Source organism: Maniola jurtina, chromosome 28, assembly GCF_905333055.1.
Source record: "Maniola jurtina chromosome 28, ilManJurt1.1, whole genome shotgun sequence".
NCBI classification, from domain to species: Eukaryota; Metazoa; Arthropoda; class Insecta; order Lepidoptera; family Nymphalidae; genus Maniola; species Maniola jurtina.
In genome coordinates this window covers 4,739,192-4,764,646 of record NC_060056.1, presented here as the reverse complement: position 1 = coordinate 4,764,646, position 25,455 = coordinate 4,739,192, and the positions used below count along the sequence as shown (strand labels likewise).

The 25,455-nt window shown below is 39.4% G+C and overlaps 2 protein-coding genes across 6 annotated transcripts in view; one reads left to right on the top strand and one right to left on the bottom strand.

Annotated features, from left to right (window-relative positions):
• LOC123879546 (nuclear pore complex protein Nup98-Nup96) overlaps positions 1 to 25,455 on the top strand; it is a 67,880-nt gene that overhangs the window by 6,333 nt on the left and 36,092 nt on the right. For 4 of the 5 annotated variants that reach the window (XM_045927309.1, XM_045927306.1, XM_045927308.1 and 1 more), the window contains exons 6-17: positions 1,088 to 1,221; positions 2,227 to 2,353; positions 3,493 to 3,573; positions 17,999 to 18,094; positions 18,842 to 18,936; positions 20,339 to 20,486; positions 21,398 to 21,517; positions 22,066 to 22,188; positions 23,053 to 23,161; positions 23,707 to 23,819; positions 24,351 to 24,499; positions 25,167 to 25,306. In XM_045927309.1, the coding sequence (XP_045783265.1) occupies positions 1,088 to 1,221; positions 2,227 to 2,353; positions 3,493 to 3,573; positions 17,999 to 18,094; positions 18,842 to 18,936; positions 20,339 to 20,486; positions 21,398 to 21,517; positions 22,066 to 22,188; positions 23,053 to 23,161; positions 23,707 to 23,819; positions 24,351 to 24,499; positions 25,167 to 25,306 (1,435 nt within the window). The remainder of the gene's footprint in view (positions 1 to 1,087; positions 1,222 to 2,226; positions 2,354 to 3,492; positions 3,574 to 17,998; positions 18,095 to 18,841; positions 18,937 to 20,338; positions 20,487 to 21,397; positions 21,518 to 22,065; positions 22,189 to 23,052; positions 23,162 to 23,706; positions 23,820 to 24,350; positions 24,500 to 25,166; positions 25,307 to 25,455) is intronic. The other variant, XM_045927311.1, reaches the window with a different exon arrangement.
• Positions 9,900 to 14,093, bottom strand: LOC123879547. Its single transcript, XM_045927312.1, has one exon. It carries the CDS (start codon positions 14,086 to 14,088, stop codon positions 10,042 to 10,044), a length of 4,047 nt encoding a protein of 1,348 aa, XP_045783268.1. The 5' UTR covers positions 14,089 to 14,093; the 3' UTR covers positions 9,900 to 10,041.

Genomic DNA, 25,455 nt, shown 5'->3' with positions numbered 1-25,455 from the left:
CTCTTTGATTACCCGGGATAAAAAGTAGCCTATGTGCTAATCCAGGATAGTATCTATCTCCATTCCAAATTTCAGCCAAATCCGTCCAGTAGTTTTTGCGTGAAGGAGTAACACACACACACACACACGCACGCACGCACGCACGCACGCACACACGCACGCACGCACACACACACACAAACTTTCGCCTTTATAATATTAGTGTGATACCTTCAAGGCAAGAGTTATTAATTAGGCATCTTTTAGAGTCTAAAATTTAGACAAACACAGTCCAACCTCATCAAGACCTCATCCTTGCTCTGTTTTTCAGACACGATTGTCAAGCGCAAGCCTATTTCGCAATCACACACCGTATATATGTGTGTGTGTTTGTTAGTCTTTCACGCAAAAACTACTAAACGGATTTGACTGAAATTCGGAATGGAGATAGATTATACCCTAGATTAACACATCGGCTACTTTTATCCCGGTAAATCAAAGGAATCCTACGCGATTTAAAAACCTAGACGTGATCGCGGGCATCATCAAGTCAAAAAATAAATAAATAAATAAACTTTTATTCGGGACTATAAGCTAGGCGCAAACACAGTACATAGAATGAACATAGATGAAACATAAATACTAATAAATTAAACTTAAAAACCTAAATATTTACCTATAACTTAACTTAAAGAGCTTTCCATGCATTTCGGCCGAGACGACCATCGCTATTTCGTAGCTCTAATAAATAATAGACTTGTAATGCAAAGGCGCGGTGATCCTCTGAGCTGAATTGCATGGAATTTCAATGACTCTTATATCTACTTATATTAAATAAACAATTATAAAATCTAAATAATAAATAAATAAGGTTAAAAAAAAAGGTTATAAAATAAGGTTAAAAAATAAGGTTTAAAGGTTATAAAATAAGGTTGCCTGGTAGAGATTGCTCCAAGCAATAAGGCCGCCTTTGCACACAATTGTTTTTTTCTGTTTTCTTCTTACTGTGTTGTTATCCTTTACATGTGTTTTTGTGTGCAATAAAGTATTTCTATCTATCTATCTATCTATCTAAATATAATAAAAATAATAAAACTTTTTGTTCTAGGCGGCTTCGGCCAGCAGGCGGCTACGGGCACCGCCCACGTGAAATACAACCCCGTGGTGGGCACGGATGTGGTGGTCAAATCTGGGACCTCGCAGAATGTAAACATCAAGCACCACTGCATCACTTGTATGAAGGTACGTATATTTTATTTTTAAGGTTCCGTACCCAAAATACGTACGTATGTTTTTATAATGAGCTTCCAGAAGACATATTGGAGAAGTCTGTTAACAGGGCTCTCTCCGTCACTCGCTTCATACAATCGTAGTTCCAATTTTATTTGAATACTAGCTGATGCCCGCAGCTTCGCCCGCGTGGATTGGTCAGATCCCCTGCAGCATCAGGATTGAGGAGTTGGACTCCAAATTTTTTATGAAACAATGTCGCAAAGTTCCTCTATCGATTAAAAAAGAAATGACGCAAATCGGTTCAGAAATCTCGGAGATTTCGGTGTACATAGGTAGAAAAACACAACTCCCTTTTTGAAAGTCGGTTAAAAAAGTAGCCTATTTTACGCCCTGGTCAATCCTCTACTTGCCTGTGAAAGTCCCGCCAAAATCGGTTCAGCCGTTCCAAAGATTAGCCTTTTCAAACAGACAGACAGACAGACAGACAAAAATTTTAAAAACGTGTGATTCAGTTATGGTATCGTTCAAATAACCATATGAGCTTAATATGAGGTAGTTATTTCGAAATTACAGACAGACACTCCAATTTTATTTATTAGTATAGATTAAGCAACCAAAGAAACTAATATCTGTGTCTGTGGTGTTTTAGATTTTTCTAAAAATATGTAGTTTTAAAATTACTGGGGCTCAAAGATTTGTATGTAAATTTTTAAGACCGCGTAACTTTGAAACCGAATATTTTAACAGAAATCTGGAAAACTACAGACATAGATATTAGTTTCTAGAATATGTCTGCAAAATTTCATGGACTTTGGTTGCTTAATATTCAAATGAAATTGGAACTACGTTTGTATGAAGCGAGAGATGGAGAGACCCCTCTTAAATCATCGATTCAACTAAAAATGTACGTCATATTACGTCAAACGTTTATGACGTCACATCTATGGGACAGGGTTATGACTTGGCCCTTTTCGCTTCTTACATTATAAGTAAATATAATATCTATTGTTATAGGAATATGAGTCAAAGTCGCTTGAAGAGCTCCGATTGGAGGACTACGCAGCGGGCCGCAAGGGAGCTGCCGGAGGAATGTTCGGAGGCTTCCAACAGACAGAGAATAAACCTTTGTTCGGAGGTTCCAGTAAGTTTATCAGTTTTTTTTTGACTAACATTAGTTATATATTAGTGTATATATTACTTTTTTTTTTTTAATCTTGTTTTTTGGAGTTTTTTCCATTTGGAAAATGCCACTCCGTAAGGCCACATTAGGTATTTAACTACTTATTTGCGTAAGGCCTTCTTGTACAGCCGTAACAGTGCCCTAGCCTCATCCGACAGAGGTTGGGATAGGGCACCGTTACAGCCGCCGACCTGGCGAAGAATGGGAAATCTATTGCAGATCTCCCATCTCTCCGCCTCGTTCCGCACACATTCCACTAACAAATGATATATTACTTACATTACATTAGTTTTAAGATGTGTTATTACTAACAATTATGATCAATTTTATGGTTGAAGTAAAGGATTTTTTTTTTTGAGGGGTTCGCTTATCATGCGATCAGTCTGTGGACTATAAGCAGATTGATTGGAGGACAAGTTGGCGTTCATTACGAGACAACTTCCCCAGCTGGAAAACTCCATAAGCCTCAGCTAAATGTCCAGTATTTGATGCTTTCTCGTTAGTCGACGGTTTTTTTTTAAAAAGAATACTAGAGGACTTCGTCTGTGGTGGCGTTTGCTGGCGCGCGTGTTGTGACTTTTTGGAGTGTTTTTTTTTTGTTAAAACTGACTGGAAAGCGCTCTAAGGGGGTGCCGTGTGTATGTCGGTGACCGCCGGCACAGGCGGGGTCCATACTTGTATAGTTTAACTAACTTGTTACAAATAACTACAAACTTGACATTGGCTAATCATTGTAAAAGCCAGACGAGAGAGAGAAAAAAAAAAGAATACTAGAGGTTAGTAAGCCTCAATAGCTCAACGGTTGAGGAGCGGACTGAATTCCGAAAGGTCGGCGGTTCAAACCTCACCTGTTGCACTATTGTCGTACCCACTCCTGGCACTAGCTTTAAGCTTAATTGGAGGGGAAAGGGGAGTATGAGTCATGATCAGCATGGCTAATCCAGACATATTATAAATGCGAAATTGTGTCTGTCTGTCTGTTTGACTGCTAGCTTTTCATAACTCTTTCGCTTAGCGATTAAATAATGCTTTGCATTGTAGTAGGATTTTTCAATAAGTTTACGTTTAATAATAAGTTAGAATTTATAATATTGTTTCAGCGTTCGGCCAGCCAGCAACAACCAGCGCGCCTAGCCTCTTCGGCGGCGGCATCGGCTCCACACCCGGCTTCGGCCAGACCAGTCAGTATCCCTGCCAAAACGTGCGCAACCATGCATGCATGCCGTGCACGCCATGCATACACCAGTGTAGATTTAATATGAACTGTAACTCCCCGATGTTCTGTAACGCGCATGCATGCATGCATGTGTGTACGTGCGCATGCCGCCACACTTGTGTGGACACGGATAGATGCTTTACAAGTGGCACTAAGATACACACATGCATGTTTAAACCATACCAAACATTGTCAAACAATTTTTGTAACCAACCCAACATTCTCAACAAAGAAATTTCCTATTTATTTCCAAGTGCTAAGATGTCTATGGAACTCGCAAGTTCTATATTCCACACCACAATAAACACATTCCAATATTTCTCGGGTAGAATAATGTATGGAAACGAGTATTTGATTCTCAACAATTTGTTTGATAACTCGAAGAAAGCTTTCGTTAACGCCAAGAAACAGTTCGCTATGGTGTCAAAGGCGTATAATGATGTAAACTATCAAAGAAGTAATGGTATTAGCCGAGCAGCATGGGTTACTTGTATGTTTGAAAATGCGAGCAAGATGCTTGAAGACGTTGAAGTCTGTATAGAGAATGCAGGAAAAAGTTTCCAAAACCGCGTTTTTTTCAATGACCCTGTTGTTTCTATGACATCTGCATTCAGTGCTCTCAAAAGAGCTTTTAATAAAGCGGGGGACTCTTTAGTATTCGCCGCACGAGACCTTAGTTTGGAAGGAGTTTTCCAAATTGAATTTCCCACGAACAATATGAACAAGTATAGATTCGGTATACCATATAATTCTTTTGGTAACACCTGTTATAGTAATTCTGGTACTTTTGGTTCTGCCCTTAATTCTTCTGATAACCGATTTAATTCTGTTGGTAATGCATTTACGTCTAATACTTGGGGTAACTCTTCTGTTCTCTCGTCTAATTCTAAGGCCGGATGGAATGCTTTTGGTGCTACATCAAATTCTTCTGGTACTGTGGTCCAATCTTCTGGTACTGCGTTGAATTCTTCTAATACTGGATTGAATTCTTTTGGTTCTGTGCCTAATTCTTCTAAGGCTGGATGGAATGTTTTTGGTGGGATATCAAATTCTTCTGATACTGCGTTTAATTCTCCTATTACTGGATTGAATTCTTTTGGTACTGTGCCTAATTCTTCTAAGGCTGGATGGGATTCTTTTGGTGGGACAGCAAATTCTTTTGGTACAGCGGTTAAATCTTTTGATACCGCGTTTAATTCTCCTAATACCGGATTTAATTCTTTTGGCGTTTTTGGTACTACCGATACCGCGCCTAGAACTACTAACACTGGATTTGGCATTTTTGGTACTAAATCTATCGATACCGCGCCTAGAACTACTAACACCGGATCTAGTATTTTTGGTACTACATCTATTGATACCGCGCCTAGAACTACTCACACCGGATCTAGTATTTTTGGTACTACATCTATTGATACCGCGCCTAGAACTACTAACACCGGATCTAGTATTTTTGGTACTACGTCTATTGATACCGCGCCTAGAACTACTAACACCGGATCTAGTATTTTTGGTACTACATCTATCGATACCGCGCCTAGAACTACTAACACCGGATCTAGTATTTTTGGTACTACATCTATTGATACCGCGCCTAGAACTACTAACACCGGATCTAGTATTTTTGGTACTACATCTATCGATACCGCGCCTAGAACTACTAACACCGGATCTAGTATTTTCGGTACTACGTTTAGTAATACCGCGCCTGAAACTACTAACACGGGATCTAGTATTTTTGGTACTCCATTAAGTGATACCACGCCTAAAACTACTAACATTGGATTTTTGTTTGGTATTCCAACCAAGCCCTCATTATTTTCTCACATTGGGGTTAAATCTTCTGGTACAGCATATGAAAATTCTGCTAACGAAAGTAAAATTGATAAGGACGGTCCTACATCTGAAATTACCGGTATGAAATTTGAAATAGATGACCCTAATGAAAGTGGCTCCAGTTTTGGAGGTAACAGTCTTCAAATTGAAAAGAGTGACTCTAAAAGTGGAGGGGAATGTCTTGATGTTGGTAAAGATGGGACAAGCTCCAAAGATATTGTTAGAATTGATGGTGACCCTAATTCTGGAAATATCAGCCATCAGATTGAAAAAGATGGCACCGAATGTGGAGAGAAATGTCTTAAGGTTGGTAAAGATGAGACCGGTGCCAAAGACAGTGTTGAAATTGATAAAAGTGGCCTTAATTCTGGAGATAACAGTCTTAAGATTGAAAGAAGTTACGACAAATGTGGAGGGGAATCTCTTATGATTGATAAAGACGAGATGGATTCCAAAGATAGTGATGAAATTGGTAAAAATGGCCCTAATTCTGGAAATATCAGCCTTAACATTGAAAAAGATGGCACCGAATGTGGAGAGAAATGTCTTAAGGTTGATAAAGATGGGACCGGTGCCAAAGACAGTGTTGAAATTGATAAAAGTGGCCTTAATCCTGGAGATAACAGTCTTAAGATTGAAAGAAGTTACGACAAATGTGGAGGGGATTCTCTTATGATTGATAAAGACGAGATGGATTCCAAAGATAGTGTTGAAATTGGTAAAAATGGCCCTAATTCTGGAAATATCAGCCTTAACATTGAAAAAGATGGCACTGAATGTGGAGAGAAATGTCTTGAGGTTGATAAAACTGAGATAGGGTCCAAAGATAGGATTGAAATTGATAAAATTGGTCTTAATTCCGATGATAACAGTCTTGAGATAGAAAGAAATGACGACAAATGTGGAGGGGAATCTCTTAAGATTGATAAAGATGAGATAGGTTCCAAAGATAGTGTCGAAATTGATAACTCCGGAAATATTAGCCATCAGATAGATAAAGATGGCCCTGGTTCTGGTAACAACAATTTTGGCGCTGTACAAATCCAAAATATAAACAGTGATCATGATTACGATGTCTGTGCTATGGAATGTGAAACTTAACAAAGGATATAACTTAACAAAATGAGAACTCACTCGCCATCTTGACTCTATTCAATAACTGTCATTTCTAAAGTACGATTCACCTTTAAGAGGGCTCTCTCCGTCACTCGTTTCATACAATCGTAGTTCCAATTTCATTTGAATATTAAGCAACCAAAGTCCATGAAATTTTGCAGACATACTCTAGAAACTAATACCTATGTCTGTGGTTTTCCAGATTTCTGTTAAAATATTCGGTTTCGAAGTTACGCGGTCTTAAAAAATTTCATACAAATCTTTGAGCCCTGTAATTTTAAAACTACATATTTTTACCAAAATCTAATGCATTTCGTATGCATTGTATTAAAAAATATATAATAAAAAATATATGATAGGCCTTCGTCCCCGTGGATATGTTTTTTAATCCCGCGGGAACTCTTTGATTTTTCGTGATAATAAGTAGCCAACGTGCTAAGTCAGGGTATAAGCTTTCTCCATTCCAAATTTTTTCACATACATGCACACACGCACACACAAACGCGCACACACACACCACGTATTTTGTGTAAATTTCAACTAGCTACTTCTGGCTGAAGTTGTAGATCCCTGTGACGGACAGACAGATAGACAGCGGTGGCTTTTGGGTACGGAACCCTAAAAATGCGTTGTATTTGTTTCTCGCGTGTTGTAACTTTACTCCTAGCGCCATCTAGCATGTGAACAGAAAACTACATATTTTTATCTTTATACTTTTATTGTACCAAAATAATTATTCTTTTTTCTTTTTTTTCCTTTAAGTCTTACATCATAAGAATATATAATACTAGAGGATGCCCGCGACTTCGTCCGCGTGGATTTAGGTTTTTAAAGATCCCGTGGGAACTATTTGATTTTCCGGGATAAAAAGTTGCCTATGTCCGTCCCCGGGATATAAGCTGCTGACCCTGTACCTTTCGTCAGACTCGGTTAAAATGTTGGGCCGTGAAAAGGTAGCAGACAGACAGACAGACACACTTTCGCATTTATAATATTAGTATGGATTACAACATTAAGCCCCGTCAGGGCATTGCAAAGTGCCTTTAATATTTGTAATTACTTATTATCAGTATTACAGTATCCTCCTTCATGCTTTGAGTGCCTATTTATTTACATGAAAAACATTAATATGTCAACCTAAGGTCAAATTCAATACATAATTTTATAAAGTTACAATAAAATTTTAGTCCAATATTAATACTAAGAAAATAGGAAAATAGGAAGAAAATAGAAATTATTTTATCTTATATTAAGTTTGTTCAATTTTTTTTTCTCTCTCGTCTGGCTTTACAAAGATTAGCCAATGTCAAGTTTGTAGTTATTTGTAACAAGTTAGTTAAACTATACAAGTATGGACCCCGTCTGTGCCGGCGCTCGCCGACACACGCACGGCACCCCCTTAGAGCGCTTTCCAGTCAGTTTTAACAAAAAAAAAAAACACTCCAAAAAGGCAGAGCACGCCCGCCAGCTAACACCAACACAGACGAAGTCCAGTTTGTTCAATAATTATTATTAATAATAACCAAGTCTATTACCTTATTATTAACTAACTGAATGTAAATCAGGTTATAATAATAAAAAGTTTAAATAAATTGCTGTTTATTACAAATAATGGTACTGATTCTGAGCACAACTAAATTTTTGATTGTTTGCATCTTTTTCTTACCAATTTAATAAGAAAAGGACAGGCAAACTTAATCTAATCCAGAACTGTCAAACCTCGTGACTTTAGAGTGCACTAAAATTTATAGATTCAAAGTTCATTTTCCGTCCTTTTTTAGCAATGTTAAATAGAAAAAGATGCAGACACTCTCAATTTAGATCAGAATCGACGCTATTAATCTACCTTTCTAAAGTATGTTCTCTTAGAAATTATAAATTCGGTCTAAGATCGCGTTGTCTATACTAATATTATTAAGAGGTAAAGTTTGTATGTTTGGATGTAGGGAGTAATCTCCGGAACCAATGATCTGAGTCGTTTTGTACAAGCCTATAGCTTGAATAGTGAATTTTACGTTATTAGAAATTTCTAAGTGAACGAACTTTACTTCCTTTTTAGTTTTTAGAGTTCCGTATCCAAAGGGTGCCAATGAGACCCATTACTAAGCCTTCGCTGTCTGTCTGTCCGTCTATCTGTCTGTCAGTGGGCTGTATCTCTTGAACCCTAATAGGTAGATAGTTAAAATTTTCGCAGAATGTGTATTCCTATTGCCGCTATAACAACAAATAACAATTTTCAAAATGGCCACAATGAAAATTAAAAAAAAAAGTGTTATTTTTTGTACAATGGTGCGGAACCCTTTTTGTGCGAGTCCGACTCGCACTTGACCGGTTTTTATTTTAGGGTTCCGTAGTAAAACAAGGAACCCTTGTAGTTTCGTCCAGTCCGTGCGTTGATCTGTGTGTCACAGCCATTTTAAAAACCACACATTATAAAGGTGAAAGTTTGTGTGTATGTGTGTGTGTATGTTTTTTACTCCTTAGCGCAAAAACTACAAGACTGAGTTGGCTGTTTGGAATGGAAGTAGTAATATCCTGGATTAGGCTAAAGGATATAGGCTACTTTTTATCCCAGAAAATCAAAGAGTTCCCACGGGATTTCGAGCAACCTAAATCCACGCGGACAAAGTCGTAGGCATCAGCTAGCAAACGATAAGAGTACAGCTCTTTTGAAGTGGCCACATTGGCCGAATGTTTCGAGTTTGGCCGAGTTTGACGACAGTCTGGCAAAATTCAAAATATTTTTATTCAATTAGACTTTTACAAGTACTTTTGAATCGTCAAGAGCATCTACCACTGGTTCGGAATGCCTTTCCTACTTAGAAGAACCAGCAAGAAACTCGGCAGTTGCTCTTTTCAAAGATTTGATATACAATATCATGCCATGTGTACAAGTAATTGAAGTCCCGCGCACTGCTGGAGCGAGCTGCAGGTCAAATCCACGCTCTTTTTTTTCTCTCTCGTCTGGCTTTACAAAGATTAGCCAATGTCAAGTTTGTAGTTATTTGTAACAAGTTATGTATGGACCCCGTCTGTATAGTGATGTGTTGCACTGCACTTTGAGTTGGACTGTACTGATAAGACTTTTATGGTTTTATAAATGTTTTAATAATAAAATAGTAATAAACTTTACAACAATATAAGCGCTGGTAATTTGGAGGCGGTCGCGCCGCGAATGCATTGTGCCGCGCGCCGGCGCCGCACCGCGAGACCCCCCGCTCCCGCAGGCGGCCGCCGCGCACGCCTTGTGTAGTGCTATAGCACTAGACATCCTGCCCGCGCGAGTTGGAAATCGGAAGGGGGCAAATGTTGTTAAAGGCCCGCGTGATGAGTTTCTTCTTAGTTTTGATCTCTGCCACGCGAGCCATTCCGTCCTGTCCTGGGTGCACTCTTCCAAGCCGTTTGCCATTTCGTGTACTATCCATGGCGGCGATGTTTGTGTCGCTGACCATTGGGCGAGGAACCGACAAGAGTGAGCGTCCTATGAGGAAATGAGCAGGAGTGAGGCATGTGAGGCATGTAAAGGATCGGAAGAAAGAGGTGTGAGTGGTCTGGAATTTAGGATAGCTTCAATCTGAACCAGACACGTTGTCATCTCTTCGTACATTAAATGTGTTAAGATGCGTTTAAGTTTAAGAAATTTTACTGATTTTACAGCAGACTCCCGTAAACGCCTGAAGTGGGATGTGTACTGGGGTATACGGCGGAACTCAATATCCCTATTGCTAAGATCTGTCTTGATGTCGTCTGAGTATTTTGAGACAAAGGATGAGATTTCGTTACTGGCTCCCATAAAGGTCGTCGAGTTGTCGGACGTAACAGACATTGGCTTACCGCGACGTGATATAAATTTTAGAAATGCTGATATGAAAACCTCCTTTGTCAAATCCGTGACGAGCTCCAGGTGCAAAGCTTTAACTGCGAAGCAGACAAATATGCAAATGTAAGACTTTCCCAGTTTCGCACCCCTGCCCTTACGGCTTGCTATCATTATTGGACCAGCGTAGTCAATTCCAGTGTGCAAAAATGGGAATTCTAAACGTGTTCTATCCGCGGGTAAGTCACTCATCATAGGCTGTATTGGTTTCGGTTTAAACCTGCAGCAACGAACACAACGATGCACGACGCGTCTAGCGAGGTTCCTCCCCCCCAGTGGCCAATATTTTTGTCTAATAAAAGACAAAAGGAGTTGAGGTCCCGCATGCATTAATGAAATGTGTTCTTTTTGAAAAAGGATTTGTGTGAGATGATGCTTGCCACATAAGAGTATTGGGTGTTTGATGTCGAAAGGATAGTGTGAGTTTTTAAGTCTTCCTCCAACTCTTATGAGCTCATCTGAATGAATGAAAGGTGCTAATGAACTCAACCTATTTTTGTATGGAAGAGGCTTTCCGGACTTTAATAAAATATATTCATCTTTGAACATTTGTTGTTGCACGAGTTTTAGTATATAAGTTTCTGAATTTTTTAATTCTGTTGTAGATAATGTTTGTGTTAATTTATTTTTAGGATATTTGCAATTGTGTATAAATCTTTGTACAAAAGCAAAAGATCTAATTAAATGTGTGTAACTTGACGTTTTATTAATTAATTCATGAATTATGTGTGTGACTGTGTCTTTACTTTGTGTCGTTGTGTGTAAAACTATTTCTGTTTTTTCCTGTCTTTGTGTGCTTGTAGAATCTGATTGTGTGTTTGGTATGATCGGAAACTGTATGTTTTTTGTTTTAAGAAAATCTGGACCAGACCACCACAGTGCGCATGAGCCAATACTGTTCGTTGCAATTCCGCGTGAGACTAAATCGGCGGGATTTTCCTTCGATGGAACGTAGCTCCACCTGTGACCAGGTGTGCTGTCTTGAATCTCACCTACTCGAGTCCGAACAAACGTTTTTAATTGATTTGATTGCGTTTTTAGCCATGCTAACACGATTGTGGAATCAGTCCAAAAAAAGGAATCGTGTACCTTAAGGGTGATTGATGACATCACTTTGGCGTGAAGTCTAGACGCCAGGAGCGCACCACAAAGCTCGAGTCTGGGGATTGTGGTAGGCTTCAAAGGCGCCACTTTATTTCTGGAAGCTAGAAGGCGAACTTGTACCGTGCCATTTGCGTCGACCGCTCTCACGAAGATACATGCACCGTAAGCACGTTCCGATGCGTCTGAAAACGTATGAAGTTCCAAACGAATAACATTATCAAAACTAACCCAACGAGGAATACGAAGTGATTTAAGAGAAATAAGAGAATCTATGAAGTTCAAAAAGGTGTTCTGGGTATCTTTTGACACTTCCTCATCCCAACCGCATTTATCTATCCAAAGGTTTTGCATTACCTTTTTTGCTTGAACAGTGCAAGGCCCTAGAATCCCAAGCGGATCAAAGATTTGACTAATAAGAGATAGAATTTTACGTTTAGTAATTTTCTTGGCTTTAGGATCTAGGTCAATTGTGAATAATAAATGATCTAAGTTACAATCCCATTGAAGACCAAGAGTTTTGCAGGGTAATGATTCATCTAGATTTAAAGTTTTATTTTTATTGATTTGTTCAAGTGCATTGTCGTTAGTTAATGATTTCAAGACTTCGGAGCTATTTGATTGCCATTTACGCAGCTTGAATTGTGCCGACAGTAAAGTTTTATCTACATTTTTGCACAGGTCAATGACAGATTCTATGGAATCACCACCACTAATAAAATCGTCAACATAAAAGTCCCTAGAAATGGCAATTTTTGCGTTAGGATCTGAACATTGTTCTGCCAACGAAACCAAGCATTTAGTGGCTAGGTACGGTGCAGATGCTGTACCGTAAGTAACCTTGTTCAACGTAAACGGTCTTATGTGTTCACTCGGATCAAATCGAAATAAAATTTGTTGAAGTGAACGTTGTGTGGGTTCGACTAAAATGGCTCGATACATTTTCTCAATGTCTCCCGAAACAACATATTTGTGCTGACGGAAGCGCAGTAAAATTGAAAGTAAGTCATCCTGGACGACAGGACCGACCATTTGAATGCTGTTAAATGTTTTGCCCTTATTTAATGCTGAGGCATTGAATACGACGCGACATTTTGTCGTAGTAGAATTTTCCCGAATAATCGGAAAATGGGGCAAATAATACCGGTTTTGAGAATCAGGTTCAGTAGGTTTTGAAATAACTGTGTCGCTCATGTGACCTAAGTCTCTATATTCAGTCATAAAATCGTAGTATCTCTTTTTTAAAACTGAATCGCGTTGAAATCTACGCTCAAGTGCTAGCAAGCGATTTTTGGCCGAGTGATAATTATCGCCGAGAACCTCGGGTGACTCTTTTAAGGGTATAGTCACAATAAATCGACCATCAGTGTCACGTCGAGTGTTCTCTGCGAAACTTTTTTCACAGGCTTGCTCTTCTAGCGTTAAGTTATATTTAGAAGAAACCGACTCTAATTCCCAAAATCGTGTTAGCAAGGCATCATCGCGCTGAGTGAAAAAGCAAGACGATTGATGTGCTTTATTCTTATGTGATTGTGTATATGCCTTGATTGTGCCAGAAACCAGCCAACCAAGTTTTGTTTTTTGCAATTTTGGGCATTGCTTACCGAGATCGATGAAATCTGAACATATGACGTCCCAGAAGACATCTGCTCCTACCAATATGTCGATAGGTGAAGAAATATGGAAAGATGGATCAGCTAATCGAATATGAGGCGGTAATTTTAAAGACCTGATATCGATGTTGCATGAAGGTAATGTGTTGGTAATCTGAGGTAATACGTGACACTCAAGATTGACCTTGAAATCCCCCGAATATGACTCGAGAGGTAAGGTGCAAGACTCTGCTACGTATGATAACTGGTTGTTAATACCTGTCACAGAGGAGCTTACGCTTTGACGCAGCAAACCCAGCTTCTCACACAGGTGCTGTGTGACATAATGCCCCGTGGAGGCATTGTCTAGAAGAGCGCGAGCAGGATGTAGTTTCCCGTCGGCGCCGACCACATTCACCAATGCTGTGGAAAGCAATGTAAGAGGTTTGTTACTAGTCTGAATATTGGCAGATAAGGCAACTGTGGTGTGCTGTTCAGTATCTTTATGTAAAAGTGTGCTGTGCTTTAAAGAACAGTATTTACAGTGAGTTAAGCGGCACTGACTGTCTTTGTGACCAGGCCGTAAACAATTTTTACACACACTGAAATTCTTCATTTTTTCTAAGCGTTCATCTACGCTTAATTTTCTAAATTCAGAACAGCTAAATAAAAAATGATTTTGTGTACATAAAGGACATGCAGTGGTTTTAAGTGTAATTTTTTCTTTATTTAAACTTGTATTTTTTGATTGTGTAATGTGCTTATTCTGTGTAAATTGTGTATTTTGATTTATTTGTGAAGTTGACTGTCTTTGTGTTTCTTCAAGTTGTATAGTATCTAATAAGTCAGCTCTGCCTATTAGAAAATCTATAAATTGTTTTAATGTAGGAGAAGTAGTTATTGAGTTACGATGTTCCTCCCACTCACGAAAGGTAACACTGTCTAACTTACGACTCATTAAATGAATAACTAAGGTATCCCAGTGATCAGTGGGTTGACCTAGGGTATTTAATGCACATAAATTACGATTAATTGTATCGACTAAATTTCTTAAAGATTTTCCAGACTCTTTCGTCATTGTTGAGAAATTTAGTAACGAGTTGACATGTATATTTACAAGCAATCGTTCATTGTCGTACCTACTTGATAGCAATTGCCATGCTACTTCATAATTTTTGGAAGTGAATTCAAGATTTTTTATGACTATTAAGGCACTGCCTTTAAGAGCTGCTCTCAAATAGTGAAATTTATTAATATTCCCTAAATTATTATTAGAGTGAATTAAAGAAAGATACGTATCTCTGAATTCCAACCATTGAGTCATCTTCTCTCCGTCAAAAGAAGGAAGTGAAATTTTTGGAAGACGAACAAAGTTGTGAAAGCCACCGTCTCTGCTTTCGCTCCCTTCACTCGCCTCAGACACTGACATCCGACGCTGGAGGTGCCGTTTGCTTCTATTCATGATTGTACGTGCTTCAGCCACTAATGAAAAATATTTCGTATCGAATTCTTCACGTTCGAGAAGCAGTTGACTAGTATCGTCCGACAAAATCTCGAGCTCGGTCTGAAATTTATCGAAATCATTCTGTAGACTATCAATTTTACTCAGCCGACATTCAAGTTCGTTGTATTGAGTTTCGCTAATGTGGTCGCATTTATCTAAACTATTTACGAAATTTTGAAATATAGTTAGCTTACCTTTAATGCTACCACGAAGTTTTATTAATTCTTTGCTACGTGGGTCACTCATTTTTAACGAATAAAGTCAAGCGAAATAAAGCAAAGAACGTAATTTGAAAAGTTGAAGTTAAAATAATAAGTAATGTGAAAGAAAAATGCAAAATAGTTCACGCGTTATAAAGTTATAACACGCGTAATGCCTAAAGTTTTAAATGCAGTCATAAGTAGGTACGAAATGCATTCAAATCGATGCGCGTAAGCCACTAGCAAGCGATAAGGAACCGGTTTTGAACTCGGCACGGTTGCTCGTCGCCCGCTTCTAAGAGTAAAAATGTTGTACTGTAGGTACCGACATGATGATTTAATTGAATTTTAGCGAAGATGTCTGATCCAGAAAGAATGCTAGAAGACGGAAACTAGAAGGAATAAGAAGGATATGGAACAAACTCACTCAGTCATGTCCCTGCCTTTTTGGTTTCCGCGATGCAATGTTCCTTCGGGAAGTCTTCGCTGGTTTGTATGTATGGCGATTCGCGGCGTGGCTCCTTTTCGTTGACGGGTGAAGGACCAAAATGTATAGTGATGTGTTGCACTGCACTTTGAGTTGGACTGTACTGATAAGACTTTTATGGTTTTATAAATGTTTTAATAATAAAATAGTAATAAACTTTACAACAATATAAGCGCTGGTAATTTGGAGGCGGTCGCGCCGCGAATGCATTGTGCCGCGCGCCGGCGCCGCACCGCGAGACCCCCCGCTCCCGCAGGCGGCCGCCGCGCACGCCTTGTGTAGTGCTATAGCACTAGACACCGTCTGTGCCGACGCTCGCCGACACACGCACGGCACCCACTTAGAGCGCTTTCCAGTCAGTTTTAACAAAAAAAAAAAAACACTCCAAAAAGGCAGAGCACGCCCGCCAGCCAACACCAACACAGACGAAGTCCCGCTCTTTTATCATTCTCATATCAAATCTTCTAGGCAGTTGCTGACAATCTTGTAGCCACAATATTCGGGATTTGATGAATCTTTTAGAATCTAAAGCTGAGATCTATAGAGAACACTTTGACTTTGGTCAGACTTAAGACACTTAAAACGAGACATCGCAATAGCGCTGGCATAAAGCTGTCTCGTTTTAACTGAAACTTAACTCTAAGCAAAGTCAAAGTGCGGTCTATAGATTTCCACCTCAGAGTCACTTAGCGTGCGATGGAGAGAGCTATGCTTGGAGTTTCTCTTCGTGATCAAATCAGATATGAGGAGATCCGGAAAAGAACCAGAGTAAGTATGAAATAGGGCTTTCTATTCTCTATAAAAGATGGCTGCCTCTAAACAGCTATTCTGTTTGGTGGCCATTTTCAATAGGGATGGAAGTTACCACCAAATCTTACCACCAGGTGAGATTGCAGTCAAGGGCTAACTTGTTTCTGAATAAAAAACCGGCCAAGTGCGAGTCAGACTCGCACACCGAGGGTTCCGTACTCAGGTATTTTTTCCGACATTTTGCACGATAAGTCAAAAACTACATATTGTGCATAAAAATAAATAAAAATTTGTTAGAATGTATAGGTAAAGCCCTTTCATATGATACCCCACTTGGTAAACTTACATCTTACTTTGAAAATTGAAACACATTTTAATTTTTTTTGTTGTGGTGTAACCAAAAATTCACTGATTTCGGAATTTTTCCTTTACTTATGCTATTAGCTATTACCTACCTACCTGCTAAATTTCATGATTCTAGGTCAACAGGAAGTACCCTATAGGTTTTCTTGACAGACATGACAGACGGACAGATAAACAAGAAAGCATAGAAGAAAGTGATCCTATAAGGGTTCCCTTTTTCCTTTGGAGGTACGGAACCCTAAAAAAAGAAAATAAAGTCATGTTTGTGTTAGGTACTTACGTACAACACTTTATTTATTTTTAACTAGAGGGTGCCCGCGTGGATTTCGGTTCTTTTTGTAAATCCCGTAGAAACTCTTTGATTTTTCGGGATAAAAAGTAGCCTATGTCCTTCCCCGGGATATATTCCAAGTCTGTACCAATTCCATTAAAATCGGTTCAGTGGTTGGGCCGTGAAAACGTAGCAGACAGACAGACACCTTTTTGAATTTTTATAATTTGTTCTTAGAGCGGCAATAGAAATACACATTTTATGATAATTTCTAGTCTCCACCTATTACAGTTCAGGGGATACAGCCCGCTGACAGACGGACGAACGGACAGCGGAGTCTTAGTAATTAGAGTATTTAGTAGCTCAATAGCTCAACCGGTAAAGGAGTGGACTGAAAACCGAAAGGTCGACGGTTCAAACCCCGCCCGTTGCACTATTGTCGTACCTACTCCTAGCACAAGCCTGACGCTTAGTTGGAGAGGAAAGGGGAATATTAGTCATTTAACATGGCTAATATTCTTTATAAAAAAAAAAAAAAGAAAAAGAAAGAAAGTAATAGGGTACCGCTGGCATCCTTCAGGGGCGGAACCCTAAAAAAGAGTAACTGCTGCGTTTCTCGCTGGCTCTTCTCAGTAGAAGCTTCTTTCCAAACCGTTTGGTCTACGTTGGCATATCACAAATAGCACATGCTGTTCCAAATTGCTTTAAGCAATTAGTTAATAGGTACCTTCGTTGCAGCTAGGCACCGAGGACAAACCTCTGTGGTTTTTTCGGTGTTTTTAGTTTAAGCTTTTATTTGTATGCATTTTGTTTTGATAATAAATTTAAAAAAAAAACATGAAGTAAATAATAATATAATTCTGTAATAATATAATATAATAGTATAATTCTGTAATAATATTTAATAAACTGCCAAGAATTATAACAGACGAAACTAAGGATACAATATTTAGAAGAAGGCTAAAGAAATGGCTAGTACAAAAATGTTTCTACAGCGTGAAAGAATTTTTGAACGAATAGACCTCAATAACACGATATATAAAAAAATTATTGATACTTTTTTTTTAAGATTGACTAATAATATAATTAATAGGACATAATTAGTTAGGAATTTCCATAACATGTTTTATTTATTTTTTTATTTTTATATACGTGACATTTTATTTATATTTAATTACTTTGCAGCGGGGTTTCATGTTGTAATATTATAATTTTTTTTTTCTATTATGATGTAAAACATGAATGCAAATAAATAAAGAATAAAGAATAAATAAATTCATTCATTCATTTCAGATACGTTTTCGTTCGGCAGCAACGCACAAGCGAACACGAGTACCACAGGTCTATTCGGAGCAAACAAACCTGCTTTCGGTGCCGCCTCCACTACTGGTGAGTCTCTATTTTTCTCTATCTCTTCCCTCTCTCTCTCTCTATCTTTCACCAATCTCTATCTTCTCTCTCCTTTTCTCTCTTTCTCTCTCTCGGCTCATCTCAGTAGATAAATTATATAATAGGCATGCAGGTTACCTCACGATGTTTTACTTAACCGTTAAAGCAAGTGATATTTAACTCGTATAGCTTCAAAAAGTTAAAGCTGCGTGCCCGGGATCAAACCCCCGACGTCCTAACCACTAGGTTATCACAACTTAGGGTTCCGTACCTCAAAATGAAAAACGGAACCCTTATAGGATCATTTTGTTGACTATGTCTGTCTGTCTGTCTGTCCGTCCGTCCGTTCGTCGTGTCTGTCAAGAAAACCTATAGGGTACTGCCCGTTGACTTAGAACCATGAAATTTGGCAGATAGGTAGGTCTTATAGCACAAGTAAGGGAATAAATCTGAAAACCGCGAATTTGTGGTTACACATCATTTAAACAAAGATTAAAAGTGTTTCAATTTTCAAAGTAGGATAACTATACCAAGTGGGGTATCATATGAAAGGGCTGTATCTGTACATTCTAAGACAAATTTTTATTTATTTTTATGCATAATATTTTTTGATTAATCGTGAAAAATGTCTGAAAAAATACCTGAGTACGGAACCTTCGGTGCGCGAGTCTGACTCGCACTTGGCCGGTTTTTTACAGTAAACATACACACAAACACACACATTACATTAGTGTGATATCGTTGCAGGCACTACTAGTCTGTTTGGAGCGACAACGACTCAAGCGCCGGCCTTTGGAACCAACACATCAAGCTTTGGCTTTGGGAGCAACACTCAGAATCAGGTAACTTTGAACCAGACAATCATCATCATGATCAACCCATATACGGCTCACTGCAGGACTAAGAGCCAGTGAGGGCCAGACCTTCGTTATTTTATAACAAATGAAAATTCATCACCTCATTTCACTCTCCTTTTTGTACAACCGCACCGCACGCCACTGCAAGCAATTTCACCCTCACCATCTGGGTGCCCGGTGTACTTCGACCGCCCGTTGTGCCAGATCCTTTTTTCCACGCACATGCAAACTGTGGAATCAACTTCCATCGGCGGTGTTCCCACTAGATTACGACATGGGGTTATTTAAGGGACGGATCATCAAAATTCCTAAAACGCCGGCAACGCATCGGCGGTTCCTCTGGTGCTGCATATGTTCATGGGCAGCGGTAATCACTAAACATCAGGTGGAGGTGCCTACTCGTTTGCACGCTTTTTTTTTTATTTAAAAAAAAACGTTTCCCTATGTACTGTCCCCAACACAGGGAGGAACGATCAGCGACCATGAAATTCAGATTATGTTCATTTTGGCAGATTACAGGTAACAAAGATGTATAAAATCTTTCGTCAAAGTATAAAGTCTAACTGTTTTAACCCCCGACCCAAAAAGAAGGGTGTTATAAGTTTGACGTGTGTATCTGTCTGTGGCATCGCAGCTCCTAAACGAATGAACCGATTTTAATTTAGTTTTTTTTTGTTTGAAAGGTGGCTTGATCGAGAGTGTTCTTAGCTATAATCCAAGAAAATCGGTTCAGCCGTTTGAAAGTTATCAGCTCTTCTTTTTTTTTTAATTTATTTATTCACAATAATTTTATCTTTCTTTAACATTTTGTATCTCGCCAAACTGATTCTCTAGTTTTCTTATAGAGGTTTTTGTGTCGGGGGTGTTTTAAATTTTGAGTTATTATATTTTTGTACCTTTTCCTTTTACATATAATATTTGTGGGCTAAATCCATACCAATATTATAAATGCGAAAGTGTGTCCGTCTGTCTGCTACATTTTCACGGCCCAACAGTTTAACCGATTCTGACGAAATTTGAGGGTTAGCTTATATCTCGGGGTCGGGCATAGGCTACTTTTATCCCCGAAAATCAAAGAGTTCCCACGGGATTCCCAAAAACCCATCCGCTTAACCGATTTGTAAGAAAGGTACCGAGGTAGCTTGCGTTCCTGTAATTGACATAGGCAACTTTTTATCCCGGAAAATCAAACTGTTCCCACGGGATCTTTATAAACCTAAATCTAAAGGTTGCCTGGTAGAGATTGCTCCAAGCTATAAGGCCGCCTTTGCACACAATGGTTTTTCTGTGTTGTGTTCCTTTACATGTGTTTTTGTGTGCAATAAAGTGTTCTATCTATCTATCTATCTCCATCAGGGCATCCTCTAGTTGACAATATTCCTTACAGAGTGGAGGCCTTTTCGGCGCTAAGCCAGCGACTACAGGTTTCGGCGCGACGCCCGCTAGTACGGGCTTCGGCGCGTTCGGCGGGGGTGGTCTTTTCGGCGCAAAACCACAGCAAACCACCGCACCCACTTTCGGCTCCACCGCGCCTGGTGAGATAATGGCGTCGATTCTGTTGTCTTTCTCTAAACCAAATTCAGAGTATCTACATCTTTTTCTTTTCACCCAACTGCGGCAAAGCCAAAAGGAAGAGTTATGATTTTAGTAGTCTATGTATGTATGTATGTGTGTATATTTGTATCCAGATTCTGTGCGGTCCACCGTAGCGCCTAAACTACTGGGCCGCTTTTGATGAATGAGGAGTCAATTGATTTGTTGTAAAAGTCCAGGTGACATAGGCTATTTTTGCTACTATATCGAGTGGGATGTCAAATGAAAGAGGAGACAATTTTAAGCTCATAAATATAAATGTACAACTACTTTAAAATATATCAAGCGAAAGAAAAACAATTTCACTGTAATATTTCAGCGTTTATTAAGATGATCGCAGTCGAGTTTTAGTTTTAAACTTTATCCTGTTTATGTTGCTTGAATTTTGCCTTTAAAGACTCAAAATTTTAGTGCACGCTACAAACGTGGTAGCTATGTAACCGCTACTTATGGGTGAGCTCACTATTATATTTCATACGTCACCATGCTCTTGCCATACATCAATAAATCACCTACTGCGCAGGTACAAGGTCAGAGGTGAAATTTGGCAGGTAGATAGATCTTATAGAACAAGTAAAAGAAAAAATCCGAAAACAGTGAATTTGTGGTTACATCACAAAAAAATTAGAATGTGTTTCAATTTTCAAAGTAATATAACTATACCAAGTGGGGTATCATATTATGAAAGGGATTTCATCTGTACATTCTAAAACAGATTTTCATTTATTTTTATGCATAATAGATTTTGATTTATCGTGTAAAATGTCGAAAAAAATACCCGAGTACGGAACCCTAGGTGCGCGAGTCTGACTCACACTTGGCCGGTTTTTTAATACATATTCTATTTGTACAGCCTTTGGTACATCAACGGGTTTCGGCACCAACACAACCGGTTCCAACCTGTTTGGCGGCAACACATTCGGGAAACCGGCAACCACGCAACCGTCCTTCGGGTTCTCGCAACCAACTTTGGGTAAGAAAACCTTGAATTCGTGGTTACATCACAAAAACCCTAATTGGAACCCCTCGTCTGTGAGTCCAACTCGCACTTGACAACATTTTTTAGTTTAACTAACTTTTATGTTGTTGAAAGGCATTCTGAATTTCTGAACCAGTGTTAGACTCTTGACCATTCAAAGTACTTGTAAAAGTGTAATTGAATAAAAATATTTTGAACTAAAGGATGCCCGCGGCTTCTCCCGCGTGGATTTCGGTTTTTGTTAAATCCCGTAGGAACTCTTTGATTTTCGGGGATAAAAAGTAGCCTATGTCCTTCCCCGGGATGTATCCCAAGTCTGTACCTTTCATTCAAATCGGTTCAGCGGTTGGGCCGTGAAAACGTAGCAGACAGACAGACAGACACACTTTCACATTTATAATATTAGTATGGATTAGTATGGATTGTTGAATTTTGTTTACCGAAGTATCAATGCTACAGAGTTTTTCCCTTTTTCTGCCAATCAATGTATCAAATCATATAAAAAATTTACACTCAAATTTTTTAATTTTTTTTTTCAACAGGTCTCGGCACAGGGCTGGGCACGTCGTTCCAGAACAAGCCAGCGGCGCCCGCCTTCGGCACCCTAGGCGGCGGCTCTATGTTCTCACAACCCAACGCCGCTGCCAACAACACCTTCAGAACAGGTACTCATCTACACGTCTCGGCACAGGTCTGGGCCCGTTTGAACAAGCCCTTCGGAATCTTGGGCGGTTGCTTCCTGTTTTCACTCAGCTTCACACACTTATACCCTCCAAACACGCGCCACAAACACTCCACACAACTCGATACACGCGCCACATACCCAAACACTCGCCACACACAATCCACACAACTCCACACATGCGCCACACACACTCCATAATATAACTCCACACACGCTCCATACACACTCCACACAACTCCATACACAAGCCACATACCCTCTGAACACGCACTACACACACTCCATACAACTCCACACACCCTCCAAAAACGTGCTACACACACTCCACACACAAGCCACACACCCCCCAAACACGCACTACACACACTCCACACACGCGCCATACACAAACCACACATGCGCCACATACAAATTTAAATCAATTTATTTGAACATGCTGAAAAATAAAATTACGTTTGTTGCCCACTGTGACCGTGCCAGCTTCGTTAACCGACCTGTACATGGTTACATAGTCAGTCAGTTTATCCTTTTTAACCGACTTCCAAAAAAGGAGGAGGTTCTCAATTCGTCGGGATCTTTTTTTTTTTTTTTTTAATGTATGTTCCCCGATTACTCAAAGACCCCTGGACCGATTTGGAAATATTTTTTTTTGTTTGAAAGGGTATACTGTGCAGGTGGTCCCATATAAATTTGGTGAAGATCTGATGAATATCTTCGGAGATGGAGAACAGAACTCCTCAATGGATAAGAGCAAATTGCTCGCGATCACTGTAATAGCTTAGTAAACAGTAGGGTTTTAACTGGGCATAGCATATTATTAAATTGTGTACTCTTGTTACCACAGGCCTGGACTCGGGTTTGGGAGGCGGCGGTCTGTTCGGCAATACGTCGACACTAGGGGGCACCAATCTAGGAGGCCTTGGACAACTGAACGTGAACAATAGTTTAACTGGGTAAGCCCAAAACAAAATATATTTGAACCTTGAGCCATAAAATGTCTCTTTTAATTTTATAGCAACCCATACGCATCCATACTCATACGCATGGCTAAGGTTTGGAATACTCTTCCGCGATCTGTGTTTCCTACCAATTACAATCCGGGTATCTTTAAAACAAGAGTGAATAGACACCTTCTAGGTAAACGCGTCCCATCTTAGACCACATCATCACTTTCCATCAGGTGTGATTGTGGTCAAGCGCTTACCTATAGTGAATAAAATAAAATAAAAACCTCGACTTAAGGTGCATGAGACGGGTCTGCCCGCGAAACTCAAATTTAATTTGGTTTTTCGCAATTTGTAAATGAATACGACAAAGTAGGCTTATGGCATTCTGATTCCGACAGTGGCAGTATCATCCTCACAGGTTTATATAAAAATCTTTACTTGAAATTGTTACATACATTACAACGCAATGGTACGCGCTACGTCTACGCTTACGCAGCCTGTGTGAACGAGCTAGTAGTATGTAAAATGTAAATAATATGTTTTTGTTCCAGTAGTGGTCTCTCCGGTGCGTCCGCGGCAGGCAACGTACATGAGCACATGCTGGCGTTAGCGGCCAGACCGTATGGCAATACTGGTCTCTTCAAAGACCTTCTGCCCGAAACATGTGAGCCAATACGCCTTTAAACCTTTAACCCTCAATAGCTCAACGGTTGAGGAGCGGACTGAATTCCGAAAGGTCGCCGGTTCAAACCCCACCCGTTGCACTATTGTCGTACCCACTCCTGGCACAAGCTTTACGCTTAATTGGAGGGGAAAGGGGAATATTAGTCTTGTTTAACATGGCTTATATTCTTTAAAAAAAAAAGTTTTACTTGTTCTTGTTTGTATGATATTCAATTTCACTAAAATCCATCCTAATATCATAAATGCGAAAGTGTCTGTCCGTCTGGCTGTTTGTCGCTTTTTCACGGTTCATATTTTAACCGATTTTGGCGAAATTTGGTACAGAGATAGCTTGCCACCGCTCCTGTAGAGGCGATTTGTGTGGTAATGTTTTTACTGCACAAGTGCGGCAAATGTCTACTTTACAGTTTTGACAACGACAAGAACAACTTTACAAACAAATATACATAAATAAATAAATAATAATATACTGAAATATACATAAGTATTGAGAAAAACATTTTATTTACAGCTTCAACAGCCGAAGACGCGCTGAAACCCACAAACCCTCGCGCCGTGAAAGCTGTATTGGATGGCGCGGCGTACCGAGTCACCTCCCCGCCGCCCACAGCTTCGCGGCTCAAAGTGTTCCCGCGCCCCGTCGCCTGTGCGAGAGACAAGGTAAGCCAGTGACTGTACTTGTGCAGCAGGCGAACCCTCCTTCCCGACCCCCACGGCTTCGCGACTCAAAAGTGTTCCCGGGCCCTGTCGCCTGTGCGAGAGACAAGGTAAGATGAGCTTTTTAGCGTACCAGTACGATCTATTGATTACAGGTTAGCGCGCTAAATAAATGACAGGAAAACTAAGGTAAAAACCTTACCCCTTACTTAAGGGAAACTTAAATTAAATGTTAGTGAAAGTTATAGCGCCTTCAAAACAGCTGTTTTGAGTGGCGACCAATATTATATTCTCCCACTAGTAAGATAATGAGTATTCCCACGCTGCTTTGGAGGCTTATAATATGTGGTAGTATTTTCATCGTGGTAGAAGTCTACTTTGTAGGCTTAATTGCGATAATTGAGAACGAACCACTTTACGAACTGTGTTGTATTGTAAAATTATTTATTCAGTGTTAAAACCATAATATTAATTTATTTGTGTACTATAAAGTGACTCTTAAAACAGCGCTGTCAAAGCTATAAAGAAGGCTTTTACTTCACATGTATGATATAAAAATGGCCACACAGTAGACTAACAGTACAGAGACCGTGCGGTAATATTTTATTATCGCACAAGTGTGGTAAGAGGTATTTTAAAGTACCATGTTGTAAGTTATTTTCTTTTTCAGAAATCCCTATTTGACGGCTTGGAAGAGTCGGATCCTAGTATAGAAGACAAATTAACCTTGAAGCCTAGTAGAAAGCGTTTAGTGCTGCGACCTAAACCCAGGACGGAAGACAACCAGTCGCTCGAACATACTGATAACAGGTACATTACATATTTTTGATAATTTAAACATATAGTTCATAAAAACATGAATAAATTTAAAAAAAGTGTCTGTTATAATGTAAATACTAGAAGTAAAAATAAACTTGTAAAGTTAGCATTCCATTTTTGGGCCATTGTGTACGTTTGCT

Excerpts from the sequence above, each read along its gene's own strand:
- LOC123879547 (XM_045927312.1), bottom strand. The coding sequence starts at position 14,088 with ATGAGTCGTAAGTTAGACAGTGTTACCTTTCGTGAGTGGGAGGAACAT.